Source organism: Rosa rugosa, chromosome 4 (assembly GCF_958449725.1).
Source record: "Rosa rugosa chromosome 4, drRosRugo1.1, whole genome shotgun sequence".
Taxonomy (NCBI): domain Eukaryota; kingdom Viridiplantae; phylum Streptophyta; class Magnoliopsida; order Rosales; family Rosaceae; genus Rosa; species Rosa rugosa.
The window spans coordinates 13,163,982-13,189,558 of NC_084823.1; the positions used below are offsets into that span (position 1 = coordinate 13,163,982).

Consider the following 25,577-nt stretch of genomic DNA (forward strand, 5'->3'; position numbering starts at 1 on the left):
CGGTGGAGTGATTAATTGCTCAGACTAGGCAAAATCTGTTCTCCCTACAATTGTTCAGTTTTTCAACGAGGCGGTTCTCTATTTCAAGTCTCTTCTTCACCATTAATGCATACTTGTTAACCAAATTTTTGTCTGAAACCACTTCAAGTTTGCACTTGACAGACGTATTTCTGTTCTTGCTTTCATACAAGCACAAGAAGGGCACAAAAGTACCTTCTGTGCTGCATAGCCAACCATGAGCAGCCCTCAATATTGCAGCTCCAAGAGAAGCTGAATCTGTAAAGGACTAAAGGGGGAGAAAGAAACAAAACTATAGTTATATTGATTTTATCCATCAAGAAAAACTTACCTTTTAAAGCAAGACACTAGTATCAAATAGAGAATCCATCTGGTTCATTGTTTCACAAGCTTTTTTCTAGTGTGGTTTTAGAACTCATGTATTACAAAATTTGGCTTTGTTGACTATTCTAGACTCGAATGTAAAAGAATTTGGTAATTAACTAGAAAGGACTCAAAAGAGGAAATGAGACCACATAACACACACTGCTTACCAGCTCTATGAACTGTGTACCCCTCACATCCAAATACGCATGCTGCAATGTACAGGAAGGAACGATTCACTGATGCACCACCAGTTGCTATTATTCATTCTGGAGGAGAAGGCATTACAAATCTTTCTGCATGAGCTCGCATTGACATGAACTGGCCCAAATTAGACTCTCTTAAGAAGAGTTCATGTAGGATATCATCTACCCATGTGAACAATTGCTATCTTAAACAATAGACCTCATCAAAAACTGGTTCAAAATTGGTGTCAAATTTAACAAGCTCTGAGGTAACAAAATTGAGATTGGAGTCTAGCACAGTAACCTTCAATGACGTTAGAGTACAAATCAATAGCCAAAATTCATGTTTTGTTGTCTACTAGCATAAGACGCTTATCAGTGAGGTTACTTGCAGGTTGAAATGAATTCCAGGAATTGATGACAAAACTTGACGAATTAATTGCGTCATAAATAATTTTTCATTTTCTTTTTATTTAATTTTTTAAAAAAAGAAAAAGTCATCTGCTTGGGGCCGAAGTAAACAGAAGGTCGGCCAAGCAAAGCCGCGTATATACCGATTATACCCTTTGACCCCAGCGATCAAAGTCTCATCCAAAGACGTAACGACCACCGTCTTCGAAGGCTATTTCCGTCATTTCCCCTAAAGCCACAAACCGCCAATAAAAGCAGAAACGCAACTCTCTAGTCCCTCGATTCTACGAGTTTCTGATTCCCTGCGATCGTCTCCGTCCGAAGCTCATAGAATCCATGGCCTCCCACGCCGCCGCCGACGACGACCAAACCCTCAGGGCCGATAATTTCGTCAAGGCCGTCACCGTTAGGGTTCCGTCGACGCCGCGGAAGCTCCGCGACGACGACGACGACGGCGGCGACTCCACTTGTTGCTCGGCGCGGAGTAGTCGGGCCGAGCTGGCCTCCAATTTCAAGCGCAGCGTGGCGCCGGCGCGGTTCATGTTCTACGAGAGCGGGTCGTGGACCAACTTCCCGGGCCGGGTCGTGGAATTACTCCGGTCGGGTTTCTTTGAGCGCAAGGCGGTGCTCCACTTGGAAATCGAGGGGTCAACGTACCTGTTTGACTTCGCGCGCATGCTGCAGATTGATTCCGGCACCGGGAGTCAGCGATCGATTGCGTGGATTGACGACAACGGGAAATGCTTTTTTCCGAGGCGGTTTATCAGCGACGAGCTGGGCTGTGGCGGGTCGGATAGTCCGAAGATTGAAATCGAGATCCGGGTCGACGTTTCGGGTCGGAATTCGGGTAAGAGAAAAAGAGAGGATGAGGTAGGAGAAGAAGAGAACGAAGTGTCGTCGTTTAAGCGGCAGTCTCAGCCTCAGAGCTCTTCGGAAACTTGGCCGAATGTGAAACTGTTGAGAGAGGGAGAGAGAGCTTACACGGCGGTGAGCAATTTCTTTCTCAAAGGGATTAGAAGAATCGATTCTGCGGCTACGATCAGTGCCATTCGTCAGTGTGTTCGCTCTGGGCCGTTGGATAAGGCTCGCTTGGAGGTCTTTCAGAAGCAAATTGAAATCACCAAGGCAGCTCGGGGCTTGGCGAATGTGGTCCACGCTTGGTACGGCGCGTCGTCTAGAGATATACAGGGGATTTTGACTCATGGGTTTGGCTTGCCCAGCAAGGTTTCTGGGTCTCATGGTGTTGGTCTCTACCTATCTCATTTATCTTTACCTTTTAGGTAAATTATGTGTTCTTTACTTGTGTACTATTATATTTTGTTGGGTTGGGGGTTTTGGGTTTTACAGTTACTTATGTTTTGATGGTTGAATTGTGTAGTAGTGGGCTCTTACAGCCCGATGATAATGGCGAAAAACATGTTCTTTTGTGCCGAGTTATATTAGGCAATGTTGAGAAAGTTGAGGCAGGGTCTCAGCAATGCTACCCTTCTAGTATGGAATTCGATACTGGTGTGGATGATCCTAGGACTCCTACGCGGTATGTGGTATGGTCCACTAATATGAATAGGCATGTTCTGCCCGAGTGTGTTGTGAGCTATAAACCTTCTGATCATGTGCCGGGTATGAAGCATTTCATTTTTTATTGTAGTGGTTTCTGTTGATTGAATGGTCATGACAATTTTCTTTCGTGTTCCATTTATGGAAATTGTTTTTGATAGGTTCTCTGCCTAGAAAGTACCATGTTTCGGAATTGATTTCGAGGGTCAGGAATTCCCTACCCCCTTCAAAAGTTCAGCAATTGTCGAATCTGGTAAATGGTTTAAAGGTTAGTAAGCTTCCTTCTATGGTGGTTCATATTTCCGTTTTGTATATTATGGAAGAACCTGAATGTAATGATGAATCTTGATACAGGCTGGGAAGTTAGCAAGAAATGATTTCTGCAGACAGTTTCGATTAGTTGTTGGGGAGCAGTTGCTGCGTTCTGCAATTCCTGAGATGCGTGGCTCGGAACAAGGTTCTACTTAGGTTTTATTTTTCTAGGTGGGCATATAGAAATGTGTTTGTCATGGTCTAGGAAATGATAGAGCATGTGTAATCTCGTTTCTTATAAGTCATACTAGGATTAGAGTGAAATGCCAACAATACAGTATAGCGAAAACTTTTTCTTTTGGGTTCCTTATTTTTTCTGTTTTTGTTCTTTTGGTTCACTATATCAATGATGTAGCAAATATGCTTCCAACTTTTATTGGTAATGATGTTCTGGGTATGTGATGCAACCTGGCTTACATAGCTTTGCACCTTGTAGCTACACCTTTATGTATGAAGTTGAGTATATGGTTTTATTTTTTCCTTTTTTATCTTCGTGAGTTCTTGCTGATATGCTCTTATTTATCGAGTGACTATGTCTGCTAAGATCTATTTGTTATGATCAGACATGATACTTACGTATGAGCTTGCTTGCAAGTGCAAGTTAATATCTCAGATTTAAAATAATCATGATTGGAGTTTGATTACAACCTTATTATTTCCCATTGATGGGAAGTTTATGTTTCTTGCATAACCAGTATAAGTTCTATTATATACAGATATTCTCTAATTAAGGGGATGTAAATGTCATATTCTTATACATATTTCTCTTTCTATATTCAAGTATTTTGAAGAAGAATAATAAGTTACACGGGATTTCAAAGTCTATAACCAACTATTCAAGGATATTCTATAGCAATTGTACTTTTTACATGATGTTCCTCTCTCTCTCTCTCTCTCTGTTTGCGTCTCCTAAATATTAATGCTACGGTGTTCAGAAATTTAGGGAGCCTTTGTTCTCTGGCCCCTTAAGGAGTCTGACCATGGTCTTTTGTTGACATCCATTTTCTCTGGTCTCTATTTCCAATCAGGTCATTTCTGTTCTATGACCCTAGTGTGTGTAAAGATTACGCACATGGTGTTGGAGTCAAATATCAGCATGACTTTGATTAAGAGGTTCAGGGACTGATACTACAAACTTGGGAAGTTAAGTGGACCCAGAAGGTACCTACGGTATAGAAATACTTATATAACCAGATGCCATCATGTTGGAGTCAAATATCACCTTGACTTTGATCAAGTGGTTCACATTGATATAGCATATAACAAGTTGCTGAATGTGATACTGGTTTTTAGAATTCCTTAGCTGTAAGGATCAAAAAAAATTTACATTTGGTAAAGCCTATTATAAGTTGTAACAATTTTCTTAAACCCTGATAGTAATTATACGCACATATTCTCTAATGGCATTGTAAAGAAATCGTGGCCACTGGCAGTGCTGCGGTACTTTGTATTATTTGTTAATGTTTTTCTACCACTGTGGCTATGGTAAGCTTCTTTAGGAACATATTGCTGATATTATACCTCAAGTGACGCCCTACAGCCATTCCATATTAATGTGCCTGTTGTAATGAAGCTTTTATGGTTAATTCTTTATCCTATTTATGCTGCCCAGTGTTGTTTACGGATGATGGTTTCAAATTGAGGGGTGACAATAAGAAATTAAGATTTCATGCTCTTCTGAGTGCATTTGTGGGTTGAAAACTTTTTTTTTTTTCCTTGGATGAAAAAAAAATGCAGATAATGACTGCCAGGAGATGAACTTTCTCAATTTCTCCTACTGAAGCATTCATTCATACATGTGTGAAGTATCTTGGGTATCAACACTTGGTACATCTAATTCTGAAAGTTAAGGAAGAAATATTTAGTCTATGTTATTACGTTTTTCTGGGGATATCTCTCACATGTCGCTTACCCTGCAAGTCAGACATAGGGGACTTGTGTTCATACAGTTGCTGGGTAACCCTTCTACAAATATATAGCATACTGTACCATGTCAGTGCCAGCTGCTATGGATATACCTTGAAGTTCTCATGTGCAGGATACGATCATTGAAGTTTTTGTGGTATGTTGTGGAATCTTTAGTTTTCACCAAATATATATAGTTTTCAATCTGTTTTGAGTTGGTCTCTACTCATAGTATGAATAAGGGGTTTTTCACATCTGTTTTTCTGATCTTCAGATGGCATGTTCTCTTCAGTATGAGTACACTCTTTCATCAGGAAGTACTTATTTTGCAGGTGTTAACTTAAACCAAAAAAAGAAAAAAAGAATTCTGCTTAAAAAGAACAATAATATATAGAAAAATAAGAGATTTTTAATCTTAGATTATGGCTTACTTGGGCTGCAGTTGTTGTTGTTGTAGGATGGTGGTGAAAATTGACTGCGCATAAAAGGAAACCAAATGGGCAGGGTGCCTGGTTTGCAGTACTTAAATGCTTTGGTTCTATATCGCTGAATACATTGGAAGCCATTAGACAACGTATGGCTCTGTCAGAGATGAGGTATGATGTTACATCAGTTCTCTAACATTGAAACTATTCTTGGTGGAGCACTTTGCAGTTGCTGAGCATGTAAGTTAAATATTAATAACATGCGTATTAGATTTAAGTTCGACTTAAAGAGTTGATGTTTGAGAATATTTCCTTACTGATGGGAGATTTGCTGCCTTGATAACTATGTATTTTTCCTTAACCAAGGGGATATAATAGAAGTAGATGTAGATTGATAATTCAAAAGGGAGTGTGTTGTGTGTGTGTGTGTTAAGATTCTAGGGGGGCATTATTTCTACCTCCACTTTAGATAAGTAAATCATACAGAGTCGGATCTGTTGTCTTATGTCGATATGAATTTAGTTGACACAAATTTGTTTGAGACACTCTTATCTGGTCACTTCTATGTCTGATATAGAGATTATACACATATTGTCTTGGAATCGATGACTTTGAGTATACTACTTGGGAAGTGAGTGGAACCTGATAAGGTTGACTTATATGCGCTTTTTAGGTACTGCATTAAGGTACATTGTTTGTTGTATGCCCTTGGATCTTTGATGTTGAAGTTTGCTTTTACACAGAAATGGTGTGTAAAATCTCGGGGTCTGTTTAGCCATCATTGAAGGTTTATCGCTTTTGAGCTTGTAAGTCGAGGATAAGGTCATTGTGAAGTTCATGAACTTTTGTGGACTGGATATTTTGAAGGACTCTTAAGGAAGGTAGGAGCATACTTCATCTGAATTTGGATTTGGATTAAAACATGGTAATAAATGTCATGTCTTTTATTCCTTCTGATGATTGTACTATGTTCCATCACTTCCATGCAGTGCTGTGAAATGTGAGTCTCTGACTGCTATCAGATGAGGGTAACAGAGTTATGTTAGATAGAGATAGAGGGAGTACTCTGAGTAACCTTGAATAAGAACTGTCAAATACTTGTTGGTGAGCTCTGGACCGATCAAGCAATAGATAACTGTAATTTTGTTGATACTTAAACTTAATGACTAGAATATGACTAGTTTTCTTATGCGACATATTGTGGGCATAAAAGTCACCTTAGAGAGAGATCATAGTTGCTACACGAAGTAATAAGGCTCAGGTTTGTTGACGTACCTGTAAATACTGGATCATAAATTTAGAGGATGGAACTTTTTGTTATTCATTATTTGTTGATATAGCCTACGGTTGCAGTGGTAACTCCGTTCACTGATATTGTTGGCCGTTATGCCTTGAGTTGCTATATCCATCATCTTTGTAACTTTGGTTGCAAAAGTTCATCCCAAAACCGTATTAACATATTACTCTTTGCTAACAAAGAAACTAATTCAATATGCGGTAGAACAAGTAGAGCATAAAATCATGTGCAGCCGCAAATTTATTCCCATTGCGCTCATGTTTGTGTTACAGCATTATGTTGAGCTGGAAAAACTATACTTTCCAAGTGCATATAGTAATTTTTCTACTGTTTCAAAAAATCAACCCTCGCGCACAGGCATGCATGGTTCTCTGGGATTAGTGCCAACCATTTTTAAGAGCCATCCCTGGTTGCTGAAGTCGTGATCTTCATTTTTTTTCATTTTTGGCAATGTCCTCAAGGTCCTCGTACATCAGATGTGATGCTTCCGCTAAGCCGAATTGCCGGGTTTGTATGCCATCAGACGAGGTTGGGACTCGCATATGCTCTCAGGAGAACAAACGTTAAAGCTGTATAGTGTAGTATTGAAGAATATTGGCCATCTAATTTGTTCCTCCCCAAAAAAATTCTTGCCGACATTAGTTGCTTGTTAGAAGGCTTTTATGGGCTGGGGATGATGTTAGTCACACTCAGAGTTCTTTGGGTCACGTCTGAACCTGGGATGAGTGGAGTAAAGCTTAGGCATATTTGGAACTCAGTCAAGATTGTTGCACTATACAGGTTCTAAATTGGCCTGACCTGGTTCGAACTCAAAGCCGAAATATGCAGTGAGCAAATGACTGTATTACCGACTATAGAGATGCTTTCATTGAGCCGTCGACCATGCCACACCTCCATGGGAACTAGATAGAGAGAGGATTATTGGATTTGATTGCTATTAAAAACTTAACCGAGACCTAGGGATGGCAATGGGGCGAGTTGGGGATGGGGATCACAATACCATCCTCATCCCCGGGGTCATTCTCCACTCTCATCCCTGCCTCAATCCCCAATAAAAATATTTCCCCGTCCTCATCCCCACTAGGGACTAAGCCTCCAAACTCGCCCCAAATCTCCGATAAGAATTTAATAAATAGAATAATTTTTTTCCCATATTGCCTTTTTTAAAAATCAAAATCTACAACAAATAAAATTAAAACATGATTAAATTCATAATTCAATGAGTGCAAAAGTCAAAATACCATTAAAATAAAAGTGTAGCTATTAAAGTAAAATAGTAAATATATATATATATATATATATATATATATATATATATATTTGTGATTATATTATAAAAAATAAATTAATATATATATAAATTAAATATATGTATATATTATTGGAGCGGGTTTGGGGATGAGGATCACAATACCATCCCCGCCCCATCCCCAAGATAGCGGGGATATCCAATGGAGCTCCGCCCCGCTAGAGATTTTTGCCATCCCTACCGAGACCCCCCGAGCAGTCTTAGCGTGGTAGTCTTAGCGTGGTTTCTATAAGCATTGCAAGCCCTAAATTGGAATTCCAGTTTGGAGTGGCAGTACAGACTTCTTTGTGAAGGGATTAAATACCTGGTTGAGAAGAAATTGACATGCATTAATTGGCCTTTGCATTTGTGGTTTATATATGCAACTGCAAACTGCCCCCTATGAAATTGACAATTCCTCATTCCTGAATCACATTTGAAGGATTCACCGATTGATTTGATTCTATATTGGAATACCAACACCCCAGCTGACACCTCTCCTTTAAGCACTGCATGCGTCATAACTAGAACAACCAAAACAGTACTAGCAGCACTGCATCCAAGTTTTATTTATTCATCAAATTATTTTCTTTTGGACTATAGGTTGACTTCTGAAAATTACCTGTTTTTAACGTTTTTCTTATTTTTTCTTATATAGGATAATATTAAAATATTAAAGGTTTATAACAACCATAGGAGCAGTCATGTGCACTGAAATCAAATCATGATTCTTGTGCACTATTATTGAATGTTTTCCCTAAAGGGTTGGAAAAGTCTCGAGTCTCAACCATACTTCTTGCCTTCCTGGTCCCTCTTCCTTTTTGGAGAAAGCTGTGCTCTTCAATATGCTTTGGGTCTTAATTTACAGATGTACCCATTGTCCCATTGAAGAAAGAAAGAAAGAATGAGAGTACGACTATCTGGTACTGGATTCATGGACTCATGTAGTCACCCACCCACTTCTCCAGATAACTTTTTGTGTGCAATGATGTAATGATTTTTTGCCATTTTGCTACCACCACTAGTAATGACTAGTAAAGGTGTCCTTTCAGATTACTGTTCTCAGGTTGCCTACAATATTTCATATCAGCTCATCCATGAACTCAACTTGCTCACCTAGTAGCTACGGTATTTTGGAATTCTATGACAATGGATAATTTTTGAAGCACTCACCGACCTTAAATTTGTCATTTAATTCTTCGTATTTATATCAAAATGAGATTTCATTTTGGTTTTACAAGCGCTATTCAAATTATTTTCGAAACTAAATTTACAAATCAATATTTGTCCTAATTAAAAGAGCTTTTAGTGAGGATCACTAAAATAATGACTCGATAAAGACTTTCTAATCAACGGTTTTAGGGACCCGTTTGGGCGCTTTTCGATTATATTACGCAAATCAATAGATGTTTATGTATGCATGAATATATCACTTTTGAAAATTTTCTTCCAAATTGCTAATAGTTAAGGTATTGAACTAGATCAAATTAATGGATTAACTAAATTTGTTAAATTTGAACCGTTCATGTTTATAAATGATAAATCACGATTATGAATGTCTGGACGATTTTCAATTTGGTTGCAAAATTACATAAATGATTTACATATGAATATCTAAACATCTAACAGTTGATTTGTGAAAATATGATAAAAAAGCGAGTCTCACAAGAAAGTCCTCATTTTAGTAGTCCTCATTAAAAACTCTCTCTTTTTCAATATATGTCGATACTTTGATCCACGCTAAAATTTTTGTCGACCCTTAGGCCTCGTTTGGTTCACGGAAGGGAAATCAATTCCCTTATCTTTTCTATGGGGGTGGGAAATCAAAATTCCTGTCAGTTTTCCTTTCCTATGTTTGGTAAAGTATGGAAAGTATTCAGGAAAGACCATTTGATTTCCTTTCCTGTGTTTGGTTGGTGAAGGAAAGGAAAGTAAAAATATGTCTAAGTTTCAATAATACCCTTGTATTTTGAAATAAAAACAACATCATAAAAATTTAAAAGCACACCAATTTTTTATGCATAATCAATCAATTTTTTATGGGTAAATTTGGCAATTGTATATTTGAGCAGGGTTATTATCATCCAAAATTGCAGTCATAAATGCTGGGAAAGAAGAGGGGAAAATCAATCCCATGGGTCTTGAGTGGAATGACCTTCCCCCCTATTTTCCCCTCTCTCAGGAAAGTGCTTCCAGATTTTGTGGTTACCAAACAAAGGAAAGGAAAGACTTTCCTTTCCTGATGCCTCAAATCCATGAACCAAACATGGCCTTAATTATATATTAGTGCACCACCATTTCCTCCCTCATTCCATAATTATTACACCACGCAACAAGCCCAGTATTTCGTTTAAATAGTGCAGCAGCACAAGGATAAACAGTCATTGGAGACTAATTAGACTCTCTAAAATAAAAATTAAAACTAAAAAACCATGATTTTATTGGGCACCCTAAGTCCCCATATTTGCTTCCAAATATTTGAAGGGTGGCAACCCACTCAGTCCCCATTAGCCCTGTTTCTCTCAAAATCATTGAATTAAACAACAATTTTACTTGTATGAGAAAAAAATAATAATAATAATAATTCTTCTTGACCGTGCGTACGTAATATATCGAGAATGAACAAGGTAGAAGTTCCAGGTTATTTCAAGGGTCTTTCTATTTTTACCCAGCATATTTCTAAGTAGACCCAGCAACAATATTTTATGTCATATTGTTCCAACTTTGTCCCTGTACAGTTGGGGGAAAAAAAAATTGCACCGCGTGCAGTTTCTCAGCCAACCGTTGCCGGTGGCTCTTTCCCCTCATCTCCAGCAGCATTCTCTTCCTCCTTCTGTGAAAACCATAAGGCAAACACTGAACTCTCCAATACCCAAATAGAACTGTGAAAATCAACCACATATGGCAATTCTATTAGTACTGAACATTAATATGAGGTCAGACCTGCGAAAATCAGACCTCCGCGGCCTCCTTTGCGACGGCGATTATTGCAACCGCATGACGAGCGATGGCTCAACTACCCTTTTTTGATCTTTCACTCTCTTCCCTGAGCACTCGGCTTATTTTTTATCTCTCTTTCCTCCCTGAGCAGTTGACTTAGTTTCCCTTTTGCTACTAGATGATAATTATATTCATGGTTTCATGGTGTTGATTGAACCCACCATCATTCTTTATTTTCTTTAACTAGTTTTGCAATTTCAAACAATTTTTGTTCGCAATTCTATGGAGCAACTCAGAAACTCAATATTCTAAACGATGAAAAAGTTAAACTACCTAGTGGAGAGGGATAGTCAAGAAAACCAGCAAGAAAATTTGATGCAGAGTCAGGGAAGGACCAGATCAAAAAAAAAAAAAAAAGTAGAGGAAGGAAGCTGGATACGGCTAGAAGGCTTTTTGAAAAGGTAAGGGTAAAACCGGAAATATAGGATAATTTTTTTTCTTTGGCTGAGATTAAGTAAGGCCCAAGAATGAAGTCACTTGATCATCCGGCCGAGAATGAAATTAATTGGCCATTCAGCTGAGATGAGGAAATTAGTCAAATAAGTATTAGGTCAACCGAGAATATAGAGTTTAGGTCATACAGCCGAAATGAAGGTATTGACCGAAATCAGAGTTTCTCGGTCACTCGACCAAGATTATAGTTTTGAGTCTGAGATAAAGACATTGTTCAATCACTTAGCCGAGGTTTGAGATTTTGGGTCGAACAACCCAAAAGATGATGAAAGCGGATCACACAGTTACATGATTGAGAAATCCAAGTTCAAATGAGTGACTACACAGATGAGCCGAGAAGGAGCTTAGATATGCTCGGCCAAGCCCAACTGACAAACATCGGCCGAGGAGTCCGTTCAAGGAAGAAATCCTCACAAGGAAAAAGTTCAAATCAATTAAGGATTTCAATTGTGAAGATTTCACATATCAGCCGAATCATAATATTTATGAATGAATCAACCCAAAAAAGGAAGATGAATCCTACTTGGATGCCACGTCTTAGAGAGCAAGTTAGCCAAGGTTTTGATCTGTATATATAGGAGCTTTAAACTCATTGTAAAGGGTCCTGCATCAGACAAACAAATCAATATACAACTTTTACGTACTCACAAACCTTTCTCTTGCTATCTCATAGGTACTTTGCCTTCGATCCAACTTTCATAACTTGTTTTTATTTCTAGTTTCTTAGTTTCATTTCAGTCCTTTACATCCAAGCACTTTACTTTCTTGTTCATTTACTTTATATGCGCTTTACTTTTCGCACTTAGGAGTAGTTCGTAAGGTAGAATTATCGTCCATTGATCTCTTTCGGCCAGTCCAGATTGGATCGATGCGATTCGCTGTTCACACACATATCATCTCACAACACTTTGACAACCGAGTCTACTTCATCTTTGTCTTCACCGTGATTTGTGAGTACCTCCACCCGATAGATCTCTCGCTTGTCGCCCGAACCTTTGAGTTTACCCAAGAAGTGAACGTGATAGAAGATCCCGGTCAGGATTGACGCCTAAGCGATCGAGGTCCTTGAAGCAGAGGCTTTAGAACCTAACAACAGAGAGGGTTCCTTCCTCGGGCTACAATCACTTGAAAGCAGTCAGATACAAGCGCAAATCAGATCTGAACCTCTTTCGGCCATTTGGCTGCGAGTTGGCACGCCAGCGCAATTTTAGAAGGACGATTCAACCACAAGCCCATTGGTCCTCATTTCGGCCGAGACGATTTTGAGGCAAACAGCTTCACGCCTTAGGCACCTCATCAAATTAGACATGTTATTTCAAACATTGAGCAAGTCATTAGTTTCACGAAAAAAAAATGAAGATCAATGCTAACACCAGATAATTGTATTGAACTTTATGGTAAACAAAAAAAAAATAGTTTCACGAAAAAAAAATGAGGGTCAATGCTAACAGTAGATAATTGTATTGAACTTTATGGTAAAAATATATATATATATATATAAAAACTTACACTCTAATCAATTCTAATATCACAAATAATCAAGTAATTGAAAAATGTGCTACAATTGGATGTCCCAATCATTAAACGTATCTTTCTGTGTCCCTGGGTGACTAATCACCATTTATCATTTTTTTTTTTGAAAGAAAAGGTCAATATCATTAGATGACCAGCCAACAAGCCAGAATCTAACATATACTTAACGACAGAAAAAATGGCGGGGTAAACAACCAATCCCCTATTTAAGTAATTGTAAACTCATTACAAGTCAATTTGAGCCCGCTTTGTAAAGCGAACTCATAAACAAAGAACAATTCCGTGTCTTCTAAGGTAAAATCATTTACTAGCATCCCCATTCATCATTTCCTTCCAAGTACTACTTGCGTAATATAAATGGAGCATTATGGCTAATGGCTAATCGAAACAAAGATGATTTAACTATTTGATTAATAAAATCATCTTTATTTCATCCGATAAATTATATTTATACACCCACTTTACATGATCCACACAATGATTTTTGGTATGACTGATTATTTAATTGTAAATAAAGCGAGAAATCTAAAATGTGAACTAAATCTATATATATATATATATATATATATATATTGCACTACGATGTCCATTAACTAAAGACCTTTTAATATTTTATTTTATAATTGATCCTAAAAGGTGTTTTACCTTTTCCAGCAATCTGTATGTTTTGTTTTCGATTCTTGGAAAATCGTAATGCTTGAGATTGAGAGAGATGGTTGGCCACCTGAGGAACACAAATGAACTGAGAAATCTTTGTCATTTAAAAGAAAATATGGACGACTTAGCAGCTATTGCCTACCGGTGGCTCCTAGCTTCACCCAAAGATAAGGTATCAATCGGATCATCACAACTATGTGGACCTAATTAATTATAATACTCAAATGAACAAACTAAAATTAATATAATATAATCCACCCTTTCATTGCTTTACTGTTATATATAAAGCACTCTAATTATATATTGTGCAATGCTTATCCAGAAACGAATGAGCATATATAGATCACTGTCTAACTGACCTCGAGACTGTCATGTAGCTAGGTATTAGGTCCTAGTCTTCAACATATTAGTTGAAAAGCTTTAGGGCTAATTATTGTTTAGTACCCTGTGGTTTGGGTCCAACATCAATTCAGTCCATCGACTTTTAATTTCATCAAAAACACTCCCACACTATCATTTCTCGTCCAATAGGTCCATCCGTTATGATTTCGTCAATTTCAGCCGTTTAGCTGCTGACGTGGCAATCCAACTCAGCACAAGTGGGGCCCACATGGAAGTAAAATTCCCAAAGTGACCCTGACTCTATTCTAACCCACTGCCAGAACCAACCACCGATTCTCTATCTGCTTCCATTTCTCTAATGCCAAACTCCCGAGTTTCTCCGCTCAAATCGGCCTCCGTTAATGGCTACGCGGCGAAGGAGTACTGTTTGGACCCGAAAAGGAAAACCATAAAGCTGACGAAATCGAGGTCGAGCTATTTGAGCAGCTCTATGCGACTGTTCGGTTTTCTCCGATCAATTTTGCCCCGCGGAGATTGGTGGAACTTCTCCGATGACGCCGAAATTAGAATCTTCGCGAAGCCGGTGACTCTGACGCGTAATTTGACTGTGATGGCTTGCCAGGATGGCACCGGAGCTAGACTGCGGTAAATTAGGGTCGAAGAAGTCGAGGTGGTTGCGGCGGTGTCCGGCGACGTAGTTGCGGTGAGGAGGGTGAGAAGAAAGACGGCGGAGAGAGAGAAGTAGGAAGCCATGGATTTGGGGAATCGGATTATAACGAATCCGATTGGGTTTGTTCGTTCATTGAACTTAGCCTGCGACAAGTCAAGGCTTAGCCACCACATCTTCCGGAGACGCTAGGAATTGCGCTCAAGCACCATCGCCGCCGTCAGCTAATCAGCACTCTTTGGGTTTGGGCTCACTAACCAAAGCTTTAATCAAATTGCCGAGAAATGGTGAAAATTGTAGATAGATAGATTGATTGATTGGTTCTAGTTCTAGCCTAGAAGAAGATCTTTGTGCTGGAGGTGAGTGATTCTAGACTCTGATGAATTTTGGTTTTCTATTTGTATGTTGTGATGCAATTTGGGTTTGAATTGTTGGGGATTATGCGTTGTTTCGATCAATGATAGATGGGTCTATTAATCGAAAGGGTTTCAATTTGTTTTTGATATTTGTTTGCAATTTTGAGCAATTGGGATTGTGATTGAGGTTGGATCTGATTGTGGAATTTTGGCCATTTTTTTGTTTTGCTGAATTTGGGTTTGATTGTGACTTTTGTGAATGATGAGAATTATTGGTTTTGTTTTTGCATGGAGTTTTTATCTTTGTTGATCTGAGGTGGGAAGCCATGGATTTGGGGCTGTAATCTGAGTTAGAATAGAGACAGGGTCGTTTTTGCATGGAGTTCTTATCTTTGTTGGAGAGAGAGAAGTGAGAAGCCATGGATTTGGGGCTGGCCGTGGGTTAGAATAGAGTCAGGGTCACTTTGGGCATTTTACTTCCATGTGGGCCCCACCTGTGCTGAGTTGGATTGCCACGTCAGCAGCTAAACGGCTAAAATTGACAGAATTATAACGAATGGACCTATTAGATGAGAAATGATAGTGTGGGGGTATTTTTGATGAAATTGAAAGTCAAGGGACTGAATTGATGTTGGACCCAAACCACATGGTACTAAACAGTAATTAGCCCAAAGCTTTAATTTCCATTAATCTTCTAAGTTCTAACTACAATTAGTCAATGTATTTGGAAATGAAAAAGGACCTATGTCTCAGGGATGCATGCATAGTGTGTAAAACTTATTCCTAAAGCTACAAGATCAAATGCACTAGTACATGATGAGTACAAACATAAGCACATAGACTGATAGCATATGGAATAAGAACAATAAATTAGCAAGTTGTGATGATCAAATTAAAAAACTGACCTAATGAGGTTATTGACCACAACCAAGGTCTTCGATATGCAATACTTCTAATTTATATGGGGCGAGATTATTAACAACTAATATTGAGAGAATATAGAAACAGTAATTTAGTAATTAATTATGAGTCGAATTAATATCAAAAGGCTCCGTCTAAAATAAATAATAAATTGTATGTGCAATAATAAGTCTTCTCACTCAGTCTAAAATAACAAGTTGTGATCATCAAATTAAAGTACCGACTTAATTTAATGTACTGATGCAATTACAAATTTTAATGTACTAATACATTAAGGCATTCAAGGGGAACCTGTATTATGAGGCCCATACAATTTTTTTTGCATTTTTCCCCCTTACATTTTTATGTTTTTGTTGTTTATTTTTAGTAAATCCCTACCAACATTTGTAGAGCTAGATGGGTTTGTTCTAGTCTACACACTCAATGTGTCTTGTTCTGGCTTAGTGAGGGTGGGAGCTGTTAACATGATCAAACTTAGTGATAGGATGAAATGAAGCGTCACCGGATTTAGTTTTGGTCGACAAAGTGGCAAATGTGATTTTATATTATCTTTCTAGTATGTCACTGTTGTAAAACAAATGAAGTTGCTCAGACTGCCGATATGACAACTCTTGCTAGTTTTTTTTTTTTTTCTTGAATAATGGTAATTCCATTGATAATAGCGCATGCCAAGAAGGCCATTACATACTCACCCGCTGACACATAAAAATGGCCATAACAAGGCTTCGTGGAGGAGCCACAGTAGTACATAGGATAAACCAACTATATTTGAACTTATCGCTCACTATAAAAGCGAGCCTATAAGCTATGAAAAAACATAGCAAATAGACAAGCCAAAACTACACTCGTTTGGTTCCTAATACAAGGAAATCTATTGTAATTAGACAAAAAGCTAAAAATATCGGTTTGGGCAAAGAGCCTAAACCCTAGCCCAAATAGAAGCTAATGGACTAAGGTAGAACCTCAGCCCAACAATTAAGCCCAATAGGGCATACCAAGGAGATCTCCAGGCCCAACAGCCTGATTCGGGCCTAGTCCGCCGTCTTCTCCATCACCCCGTCGTTCCGGCAGAGTTCCGTTCGATCCATTCCGCTAACCCACGTCGTCAAGATCCACACTGCCATGGCAGCGATCCAATTGCTCTGATCCATGCCGCCGACCTGCATCAAACTGAACAAAACATCCCTGATCTGGGTTCCCTGACTCCTCGGCCCAATGCCCTCGATCGAAACCATGGCAGCGCCGTCGGCCCAAGATCCGAACCGCCACGACCTCGCATCATCCGAACCGCCGCGACCTGCATCACAACCGACAAAAACCATCCCCGATCCCAGCGTTGCAAAAACCACACCGCCATCGATCGAGTTCCATGACTCCGACGATCCAAGAAAACCATCAGCGGGAACGAATACTAGTCCGAACAGCACGACCACCACCGTCTCCACCATCCCAGCCAAACCAAACTGACAAAACACCAGAGAGAATCCCCGACGGTGTCCCATGGGCAGTAGTTCTCCTATCTAATAGCAAACCCCATGACAACGGGAGGCCCGGAGGTCAGGCCCGACGTCCGGGCGCCGCCGGACGAGAAGATATTTGCAACCGGAAGGCCTTAGGATTTAGGTGAGAGAGAACTTGTTATAGAGAATATAGAAAATATAGTAAGGAGGAAATGTGGTTTTTAGTTACAACTCTTGCTAGTTGGTGCATGATTGCATACATTTATAGCATCAGTAAAGACTCTTGTTATTATTGAGGATGTTACATATTACTTATAATAATATGGGGTATAACTATTACACCCCCATTTGTGTTCAACAGTTTCATTAGTTAAGATTTGAGGGTAGTTGCACCAACACTAATTTAAATTTTTGTTAATAAAATTTCTACTCTGTAATTTTTTTTTTTTTTTTGAGTTGAAAAGGTTATCAATTATGCAATTCAGCAAGCAGTACTCTGTGGTTGTAAGAGTTGAATGTATGAAGTAGATAAATAGGTTAGAACAAAACCAGATCAGCGGTTTGATCTGGTCTAATGTAACCAATATAATTGAATGAATGTAACACTAAATATTCTTACTATAAATAGAAAGCTGGTGAGATGTGACTTGTTGGTTATTTAAATGACAGTCACTATAAAGATTACTGGTTCAAATCTCATAGATCTTGAGATAGATGGAATGAGATTAAGAAATAACTTTAGAAAAAAAATATATAGACTTTTGCAACCACTACTTAACACAAATTTTGTTCTCTTGCCTTTCTATGCATATTCTTCTTCTTGCTTCAAAAGAAAATCAATAATGATAGTTATGATAAATGAGATAATTTTGGATATAGTATATTACTACGGTTTTTTGTAACCATGCACCAAAGATTTGTGAGTAATTCTCATAACGCTTAATATTTTTAAATGCATTTCAATAATAATTATTTTGGGTATAGTGTATTCAGACTATTTTTTGTAACCATGCACCAAAGAATTGTGAGTAATTCTCGTAATGCTTAATATTTCTAAAGACATCTCGATAATAAGATTAGAGCACATTCTTAATGAGTTTAGCAAAGTTTCAAAGCTGTGAGAGTGGCGAATTCATCTATAAAGCCGTTTCTTCCATGATGGTAGTTTCTAGTGTTATGACCCCAAAGCACCACTAACAATAATAAAAAAATATAAAATTTGAGCTCCTGCTACTGACATTAATCATTGTCTTAGTAGAAAACTATGAGTTTAGGCTGAAGCTACCGGTATTTGTCATTGTCTTTCGATAACATTTTGATTTTGGGCTCAAGATTCCAGCGTCAGTCCTTATCATCGAAGGAAACAAAAAAGATGAATCAATTAAATTAGAAAAAAAAAATTCTTAAAAGCTGAACACTATTTTAAAGTGAAGCAACAACTATTGAATTGTATATTGAGTTCCTATTTTTTATTTATACAGTTCTAAATTAGGGTACAGTGCGGGCCCGTTTGGCTCATGGATATTATCGTGGATGACGGATACGTAACTGAGGTTGTTCTTACTTCTTAGGGAGGAGAGTGGGGAATTTATGTCCACCACCAGTTGTTCCCGTTTGTAATCGTATTTTATGGAATAAAATGTTTATTTCATTCTCAACAAAAAAAAAATCAGGGTACAGTGCATTATATATATATATATTTGAGTTCATTAGAGAAGAGTTGAAATTATATAAATTTTCCCCATATGTCCAAAAATGTGGTTCAAATATCGTCTTCATTAATCAAGGCTTGAGGGCAGCCGCACCAGTCCCTTTTCAAAAAAATAAAAATAAAAAAACGAATAGAAAAGCAAATATATGAGAGCAGTACACAACGCGTGGGGGAGTTGAGAATAAAGAATACGAACAACGTGTGGGGGCGTTTTAAATCCCCGAATAAATTAAATAATCCCCAATCAGTCCTCCCTGCCTTATTATAAATATACTCCCTCTTTCTCTCTCTCTCTCTCACACAAACACACCTCTACATCACCGTCTATTTCTCTCTGCTACTCCTCAAAAAATCTGTGCCCGGATCTTGTTGAACAAGAATGAGGGAGGAAATGAGGGACCAATTGGTGTACCGTGAGGGGGAAGAGGAGGCGGAGAAGGAGAAGGAGAAGGACCCGCAACGGTGTCGTATTGGGTTTTCTAATAAGAGGGTTGTCGTCGTGGGTTATGCTCTTACGTCTAAGAAGACCAAGAGCTTCTTGCAGCCCAAGCTTGAAGGTTTAGCTAGGTAATCATAATACTAATAATAATCTGGCTAAATATTGATCTGTGTTTCTGTTAAGGACCCCGTTGATTCGGAAAAATGGTTGTGAGTTTTTTTGTTTGTTTTGGTGGGATTGAATTTCTGGACTGAATTTTTGGGTTTGGGGAATATTCCAGTACAAGTGTCGCTTTCGTTGTGGGCTGGTGAAAGAAAATGAAAGATGAACTTGGGAATCTGCTGGTGCGGCTCCCTATTGGAGTCGGTAAAGATTTTTACTTTGGAGTTTAAAGCATACCCAAGTTATGTGCTTTCAAGTCATTTTCACTAAACCCAATTGAAATTAATGCTAAAGTTTTGTTTTTTTTTTTTGAATAAAATACTGTTAAATGTGTTTTGAAGGATATTTGGAATCTGCATATTTGTGTATCTGCAAGATCTATAAACATGAATCTTTATCAAGTTTGTGACTAGTTTGGTCTAAGTTTAAGGCCTGAATGTTAAATCTTTCTTCTTGGAAATATTTGAATTGTTTGAATTTTTCTCCTTGAGTTATCTGTTATTAAAATGGATTTGGCTAGAGTTTGCTGTTTTGAGTAATGATCTGTGATTTTGTTGTGTGGTTTTTACTCATTGTTTACTTACGAGGGTTAAAATATTGGTTGTTTAATGCAGAAACAAGGGGATATTATTTGTTGCTATTGATCATAACAGGCCTCTTTCGGATCAAGGCCCTTTTGACATTGTGTTGCATAAGGTTAGCAATTTTTCTTTATTCAGCTTCATCTGTGTGTGGTTTTCGTTAAATTCAAAATCATATGATGAAAGAATCAAGAAAAGTTTTATTCTTTGTCTCTTATTCCATCTGTAAGAAATGTCCTGATAAATATAGGTGGTTATCTGACGCATTTTGTTTATCTTTTCTACTCTGCAGCTTTCGGGAAGAGAGTGGCGCCAGATTCTTGAGGTTGGTTTCTGTAAATTTCAATTTTTATCTTTCAGTCTTAGTCCTAAGTAGTTACTTTTCTGGATTGAATTGTTTTGAACAACCTTCATACATGCTAACCTACTACATCATAGTTTCACACTATTTATACTATGCACGACATCCAATAATCACTAACAGTGGCTGGTTGGCAACCAGACTGCTAATCTTAGAACTTATTCCTGTCTGACGGAATGTGCAGAGTGGTTCCCTTTCCTTCGTCACGAACCATGACTCAATATTTGAGGTCAAGGCCTCAAGCTTCCAGCAAGTGATGATGTTTCTACTTCCATGGCCATCTAGCTGAGTGTTTTCAGGTTTTCTAAGCATCTTTTTGTGAAAGATTCTTGATTCTCTTGAATTGATTCATGTGTCCAGGGTATATATAATTACCCTCATTGTCAGCAGAATGGGAGATAACTAACTTGGTCTGAGCGATTTAGATTTTTGATACTTATCTTTAAGTGTCTATGGCTCTATGGCACCAAGCTTTCTAGGATAAGGTCTAGAAAACACCCTTCCATAACATCCTCTTTCATTAGCTTGTTGAACTTTAGCACCTTTAGGTTGTTGGCCATCCATTAATACCGTGGTATATTATAACTGCAAACTTCTGTGTGTTGGATAAAAACCTGTATGTTCTACTCTGTAATTGCCTGTGCTTATGGCTAGGAGGTAAATCAAACAAGTTTATCTTTAGTTATAGTTTGAATGTTTGAAATTATAAGTCACTGAACATGACACATAATGCAGACAATATTAATTTTTGTAGTTGTTTTCCTGTCTATGACATGTAAACTATACAGGTAATATATGACTAAAGCTTTGACAATCATAAGTATTATGATTGTGGTCTCCGTTTTTGTTGTTTTTATGGTGATGTGTCTAAAAAAAAATTGCCTAGGTTGGCTTAAAATCGTATAGCTATATTGTTAAGATCACTCTATAAGTATCGTTGTTGTTTGATCGGTGGGTTTCACAAATTCAATGCTAAGTCAGGAATTGTTCTCTGTTGTTAACAGTTAAAAGGGTCTCTTAGAGTCCGGTTATAGGATGACATCTTCTGTTAGCAATAGTAATTTACAATATCTGTGCAGAGCTTGCATGGAAATGCAGCTTCATAACGAATATATTTTATGCACAAACAGTAAAGGGTAGAAGAAACTGTTTCTTCATGCAATACTTGTTTTCTGCACTTGTTACTGAACATATTTTGCAAATATTTGGTTTTCTATCACTATACTGTAATTGTGAACTTGGATGCAAAGTGCTGTGTGGTATGTAATAGAGTATGTAAACTTGAAACCTCGAGTGACAGTTGAACAAAATTTTGTTCAATCTATGTGATATGTCATCGATTAATTCTCTGCTTGTTCTTGTTATGTGGATCAAGAGTGTGGACATAAATGGTTTGTCTCATTTAGGACAGATTGGTCCACTAGAAAAGAAGCAGTGTTCAGGTTTAGCGGTTTGTTATATTTGTCATTCATCTCAATTCATAATCTATTGGGTTTAGTGATATTTTTTTTTTTTGGCCTGGGATTCAACGATGCTCTTGCAGTTCTTTCACTGTGAAGTTTGGCAATGTTGTAGAACCACTCTATATAACCTGTATTTTGTTTTTGAGGAAATATGAAGCGGACAGGAATTATATAGTACAAGGATGATATGTAATTTGTATGCTTAGAAGAAGAAAAAAGGAGCTAGATGATTCTTTTGTGGGAACATCTCAAACCGTTTATCCTTTTCTATTTTCTCCTGTTATTTGTGGGCAATTGGCAGCCCTGTTTCTTTTTTACTATCACTAGAATTTGGTTTATTGATTGCTTTTACACCTTTGGTCATTATTGTTTTGTACTCCTATTTGCACTCTATGAAGCACTTTGGTTTTAGTCTGTTCTTACCTCTTTATCTCCCAATTGCAGGACTATAGGAAAACACATCCAGAAGTTACTGTTCTTGATCCTCCTGATGCGATACAACCTTTACATAATCGTCAGTCCATGCTCCAGGCTGTTGCTGATATGGACTTGTCTGATTCCTATGGTAATATCAATGTTTTTTGTCCTAAAAGCTGGATTACCTAAGAAAATTATTTTGCTTAAGGTTTGGCTCACTTTTAGTTTCAGGTCAAATTAGAAGTGTAGAAATTATTGTACTCTGAGCTGATTAATTATAATCTGGTTGATAAATGAATGCAGGCAAAGTTGGTGTTCCAAGACAATTGGTTATCAAGAGAGATGCATCATCCATCCCTGATGCTGTTACAGATAGTGGGCTGAAACTACCTCTTGGTATGCATATTTAATTTTTATAATTTCTTGTTGGAAATAATCAGGACCACATATGAATTATTTCAGACTATTCTTCTTTGATGAGATCATTGAGATGTATTGACAATTTGGCATTTTATTTTCAGTTGCTAAGCCACTAGTGAATGATGGAAGTGTAAAATCCCATCAACTATCACTTGCCTATGATCGATACTCCCTCCAAAAGCTTGAACCCCCTCTTGTTCTTCAGGAGTTTGTAAACCATGGTATGCACTCATATACATGCACTTCCTTCCCATTTATACTAGCCCCAAGCGTATCACAATTATTGAATTTTCACTTTTTTTTTCCTGTTGTAGGAGGTGTTCTTTTTAAAGTATATATCGTTGGTGAAGCTATAAAAGTGGTCAGACGTTTCTCTTTACCTGATGTCAGTAAAAGAGAGCTTTCTGAAACCGCGGGTGTCTATCGTTTTCCGAGGGTTTCATGTGCTGCAGCTTCAGCAGATGATGCAGATCTGGACCCTAGCATAGCTGGTGAGTTTTCCTGTCTATGAATTTGGGTTCTTTTCCGGCGTTTAGAAAATAAAGTTTGTGTACATTGCTTTACTGGGTCAGTTTTTCATTATGTCAAAAAGCTTTTGTCGTTTTAATGGGTTGAACCCTTGACTAAAGTTTAAAACTCGTGGGATCAACTGAAGTTACTTTTGTTAGGCATCAGTAATGTGAGTAGTTTTAAATTTCTATCTAGGCTGTGGAATCTGTGTATGCTGATCAGGGATCTAATATGAGTAATTCTGTTTTGCCTGCAGAACTTCCTCCACGGCCATTACTCGAGAGACTTGCTAAGGAACTTCGTCGTCGACTGGTAGGTCTCACTGTTCACTGTGTGGTTTTGTGAGTGTACATGTTGGTGCATGGATTTCTGTTTCCTAAATGTGTCGGTGCTGGGATTTAATTAAAAAATTTCTGTGCTTATAGGGTCTGCGGTTATTCAACTTGGACATGATCCGAGAACATGGAACTAGAGATCGGTTTTATGTCATTGACATTAACTACTTCCCTGGTAAGTGAACTGTCTATCTCTCTTTCCCTGGTTAATCAACCCAATTAGTGTGCTCAGCATCTTCTTTTGATCAGTATAATGAGTATCTATCGCACTTTTAGAAGTCGTGTTCAATGGTTCTTAAACTAGCTTTGCTTCATTGCAGGGTATGGGAAAATGCCCGAGTATGAACACATATTTACGGACTTCCTATTGAGCCTGGTGGAGGCGAAGTACAAAAAGAGATCTGGCTGAAGGAACGTAATAAACTCTGCTAGAGATCGAGGTGTTAAGTCTCCAGACTCTGAACACATAGCAGAGAGCACCTGAATAAGATTTGGCAGGGCAAGATTGCTTGTTTTGGCCCTACATATAGTGGCATGTGTGGGTCCCTGCAGATGGCTGAAGGAGGATGTTTGTCCAGACATTCAACTTGCTCATATATTTGATCTTCCTCCCCACAAGAATGCTGCATCATGTACAGAGTTCTCATAAGTCTAACTTGGCTCTGTTTGTTAATTCTTTTTTGCCTACTACTCAATGTTGGTTGGTGATGTACGTAAGCGCAGTTACTGATACAGAATTTCATAATTTGCTGGGATAATTATTTAGGATTTTTAATTGGATCTACATGTTAATCTTCAAAAACAATAGTTAAGGAAGCATGCAAAAGGCATATTCCTGTTTAAGTCCTATTCCTCATTTTTTTTGCTTTAGTTGAAAATGCTTTCTCTTTTATTGAGCTATAGGAAGTATAGAGAAGATGAATGCACTCCTGCTGGTTCTTTTGGTTTATAATCTGGGGGATTCTAATCTGGGTGTGGTAAATGACAATCGAGCTCATGGTTGGAACTCATCAGACAATGGAATGGTGGTAAAAGGGTTTCAGTGAACCTCCACGCTGTTAGTTTAAGAAATTTCAAAAAAACAAAAAAAAAAATCCTTAGCTCACTCTATCCTGATATATGTATTAGGACTAAATTCATTTTAACTCCTCCAACTTTGGGTCGATCTTCACTTCAGTCCCTGAACTTTTTTTTTAATCACGTTGGTCCTTGCAGTTTCAATTTTCATCACCCACGTCCAAATTTCAAATTTGGCTCCAAAGATGACGTCACAAGCTGAGTTGGCCCCGACATAGGGGCCCACTTTTCAGACTTTAAACCCCCAAGAAGGGCAAAATAGACATTTCTAATTTAATCTAATTTTTTATTTATTAGAATTTAATCTAATTTCTAATTTTTTTTTCTTTCTTCTCTGTATTTTCTCTTTTTCTTCTGCTTCTTAATCTTCCTCCTTCGTCCTCGTCAAGCCCGATTCAGGCCACTCCGTCCTCCGTCAAGCCCGATTCAGGCCACCGCACTTCTCAGAGAAGTGAGCTCAGCAAAACCAAAGCTTCATCTCAAAACTCACACACTCTCTCACTGCCCATCAACCACAGGCCACCACACACTCAAATCCCTGTGAGATCTTCCAGATCCAAAAGGGTCTCTGTTTCTTTCATATCCAGATCCTAAACCCTATCCCACAAGATCTCCAAGCCCATAACTCGAAAACCCAATTTCGACCGGCCTCCTCCTCCGCCTTTTGCTCCGATTACCCCCAAAACGCATCGGTTCAGCTCCAATCCTCTCCTACACAGCCTCAACAGCAGCCGCCCAATCAGCACCAGCCTCTGGTCTACAACGTCATCCAGAAGCTGATCGGTTCACCGACCAACACGCATGACCAGTTCGCTACTCTTTTGCTGATTCACCGACCCAAAACTCAGAGCTCGAGGCTCTAGCGCATCCGCCCTCCGCCGCTGGCGCAGCTCACCCCTTGGCTGCCTCCTCTTCTGCCCAAGACTCCTAGTCATCTCGAACCACATCCCC

The 25,577-nt window shown here is 38.4% G+C and overlaps 2 protein-coding genes and 1 long non-coding RNA gene across 17 annotated transcripts in view; 2 read left to right on the forward strand and 1 right to left on the reverse strand.

Annotated features, from left to right (window-relative positions):
* The window catches only part of LOC133741984 (uncharacterized), a 78,724-nt gene that overhangs the window by 12,055 nt on the left and 41,092 nt on the right, over positions 1-25,577 (reverse strand). The window lies entirely within an intron of this gene.
* Positions 1,249-6,500, forward strand: LOC133741919 (probable inactive poly [ADP-ribose] polymerase SRO3). 14 transcript variants are annotated; one of them, XR_009862239.1, is made up of 9 exons: positions 1,249-2,257; positions 2,356-2,597; positions 2,696-2,802; positions 2,889-2,991; positions 4,771-4,908; positions 5,026-5,083; positions 5,194-5,416; positions 5,850-6,057; positions 6,166-6,500. XR_009862239.1 is itself a non-coding variant. In XM_062169632.1 (6 exons), exons 1-5 carry the CDS (start codon positions 1,314-1,316, stop codon positions 4,625-4,627), a joined length of 1,440 nt encoding a protein of 479 aa, XP_062025616.1. In that variant the 5' UTR covers positions 1,249-1,313; the 3' UTR covers positions 4,628-4,673; positions 4,771-4,894. The 14 variants fall into 14 exon arrangements, 6 of the variants coding, with proteins under 6 accessions (XP_062025616.1, XP_062025614.1, XP_062025613.1 ...); XR_009862238.1 differs by having other exon boundaries at positions 5,920-6,057; XR_009862237.1 differs by having other exon boundaries at positions 5,194-5,347.
* LOC133741977 (inositol-tetrakisphosphate 1-kinase 3-like) lies at positions 19,149-24,392 on the forward strand. 2 transcript variants are annotated; one of them, XM_062169679.1, is made up of 11 exons: positions 19,411-19,428; positions 20,077-20,158; positions 20,336-20,368; positions 20,589-20,703; positions 22,312-22,432; positions 22,588-22,680; positions 22,806-22,925; positions 23,019-23,195; positions 23,471-23,526; positions 23,640-23,724; positions 23,870-24,392. In XM_062169679.1, exons 5-11 carry the CDS (start codon positions 22,390-22,392, stop codon positions 23,956-23,958), a joined length of 663 nt encoding a protein of 220 aa, XP_062025663.1. In that variant the 5' UTR covers positions 19,411-19,428; positions 20,077-20,158; positions 20,336-20,368; positions 20,589-20,703; positions 22,312-22,389; the 3' UTR covers positions 23,959-24,392. The 2 variants fall into 2 exon arrangements, with proteins under 2 accessions (XP_062025662.1, XP_062025663.1); XM_062169678.1 differs by lacking the exon at positions 20,589-20,703 and having other exon boundaries at positions 19,149-19,428.

Bases quoted from the DNA above. Each gene is read 5' to 3' on its own strand.
- LOC133741977 (XM_062169678.1), top strand. From the start codon at position 19,241: ATGAGGGAGGAAATGAGGGACCAATTGGTGTACCGTGAGGGGGAAGAG. The intron at 22,926-23,018 runs GTATGCACTCAT...TTCCTGTTGTAG, and splicing joins TCAGGAGTTTGTAAACCATG to GAGGTGTTCTTTTTAAAGTA. The intron at 23,527-23,639 runs GTAGGTCTCACT...CTGTGCTTATAG, and splicing joins AGGAACTTCGTCGTCGACTG to GGTCTGCGGTTATTCAACTT.
- LOC133741919 (XM_062169630.1), top strand. From the start codon at position 1,314: ATGGCCTCCCACGCCGCCGCCGACGACGACCAAACCCTCAGGGCCGAT. The intron at 2,598-2,695 runs GTATGAAGCATT...TGTTTTTGATAG, and splicing joins ACCTTCTGATCATGTGCCGG to GTTCTCTGCCTAGAAAGTAC. The intron at 2,803-2,888 runs GTTAGTAAGCTT...ATCTTGATACAG, and splicing joins ATCTGGTAAATGGTTTAAAG to GCTGGGAAGTTAGCAAGAAA.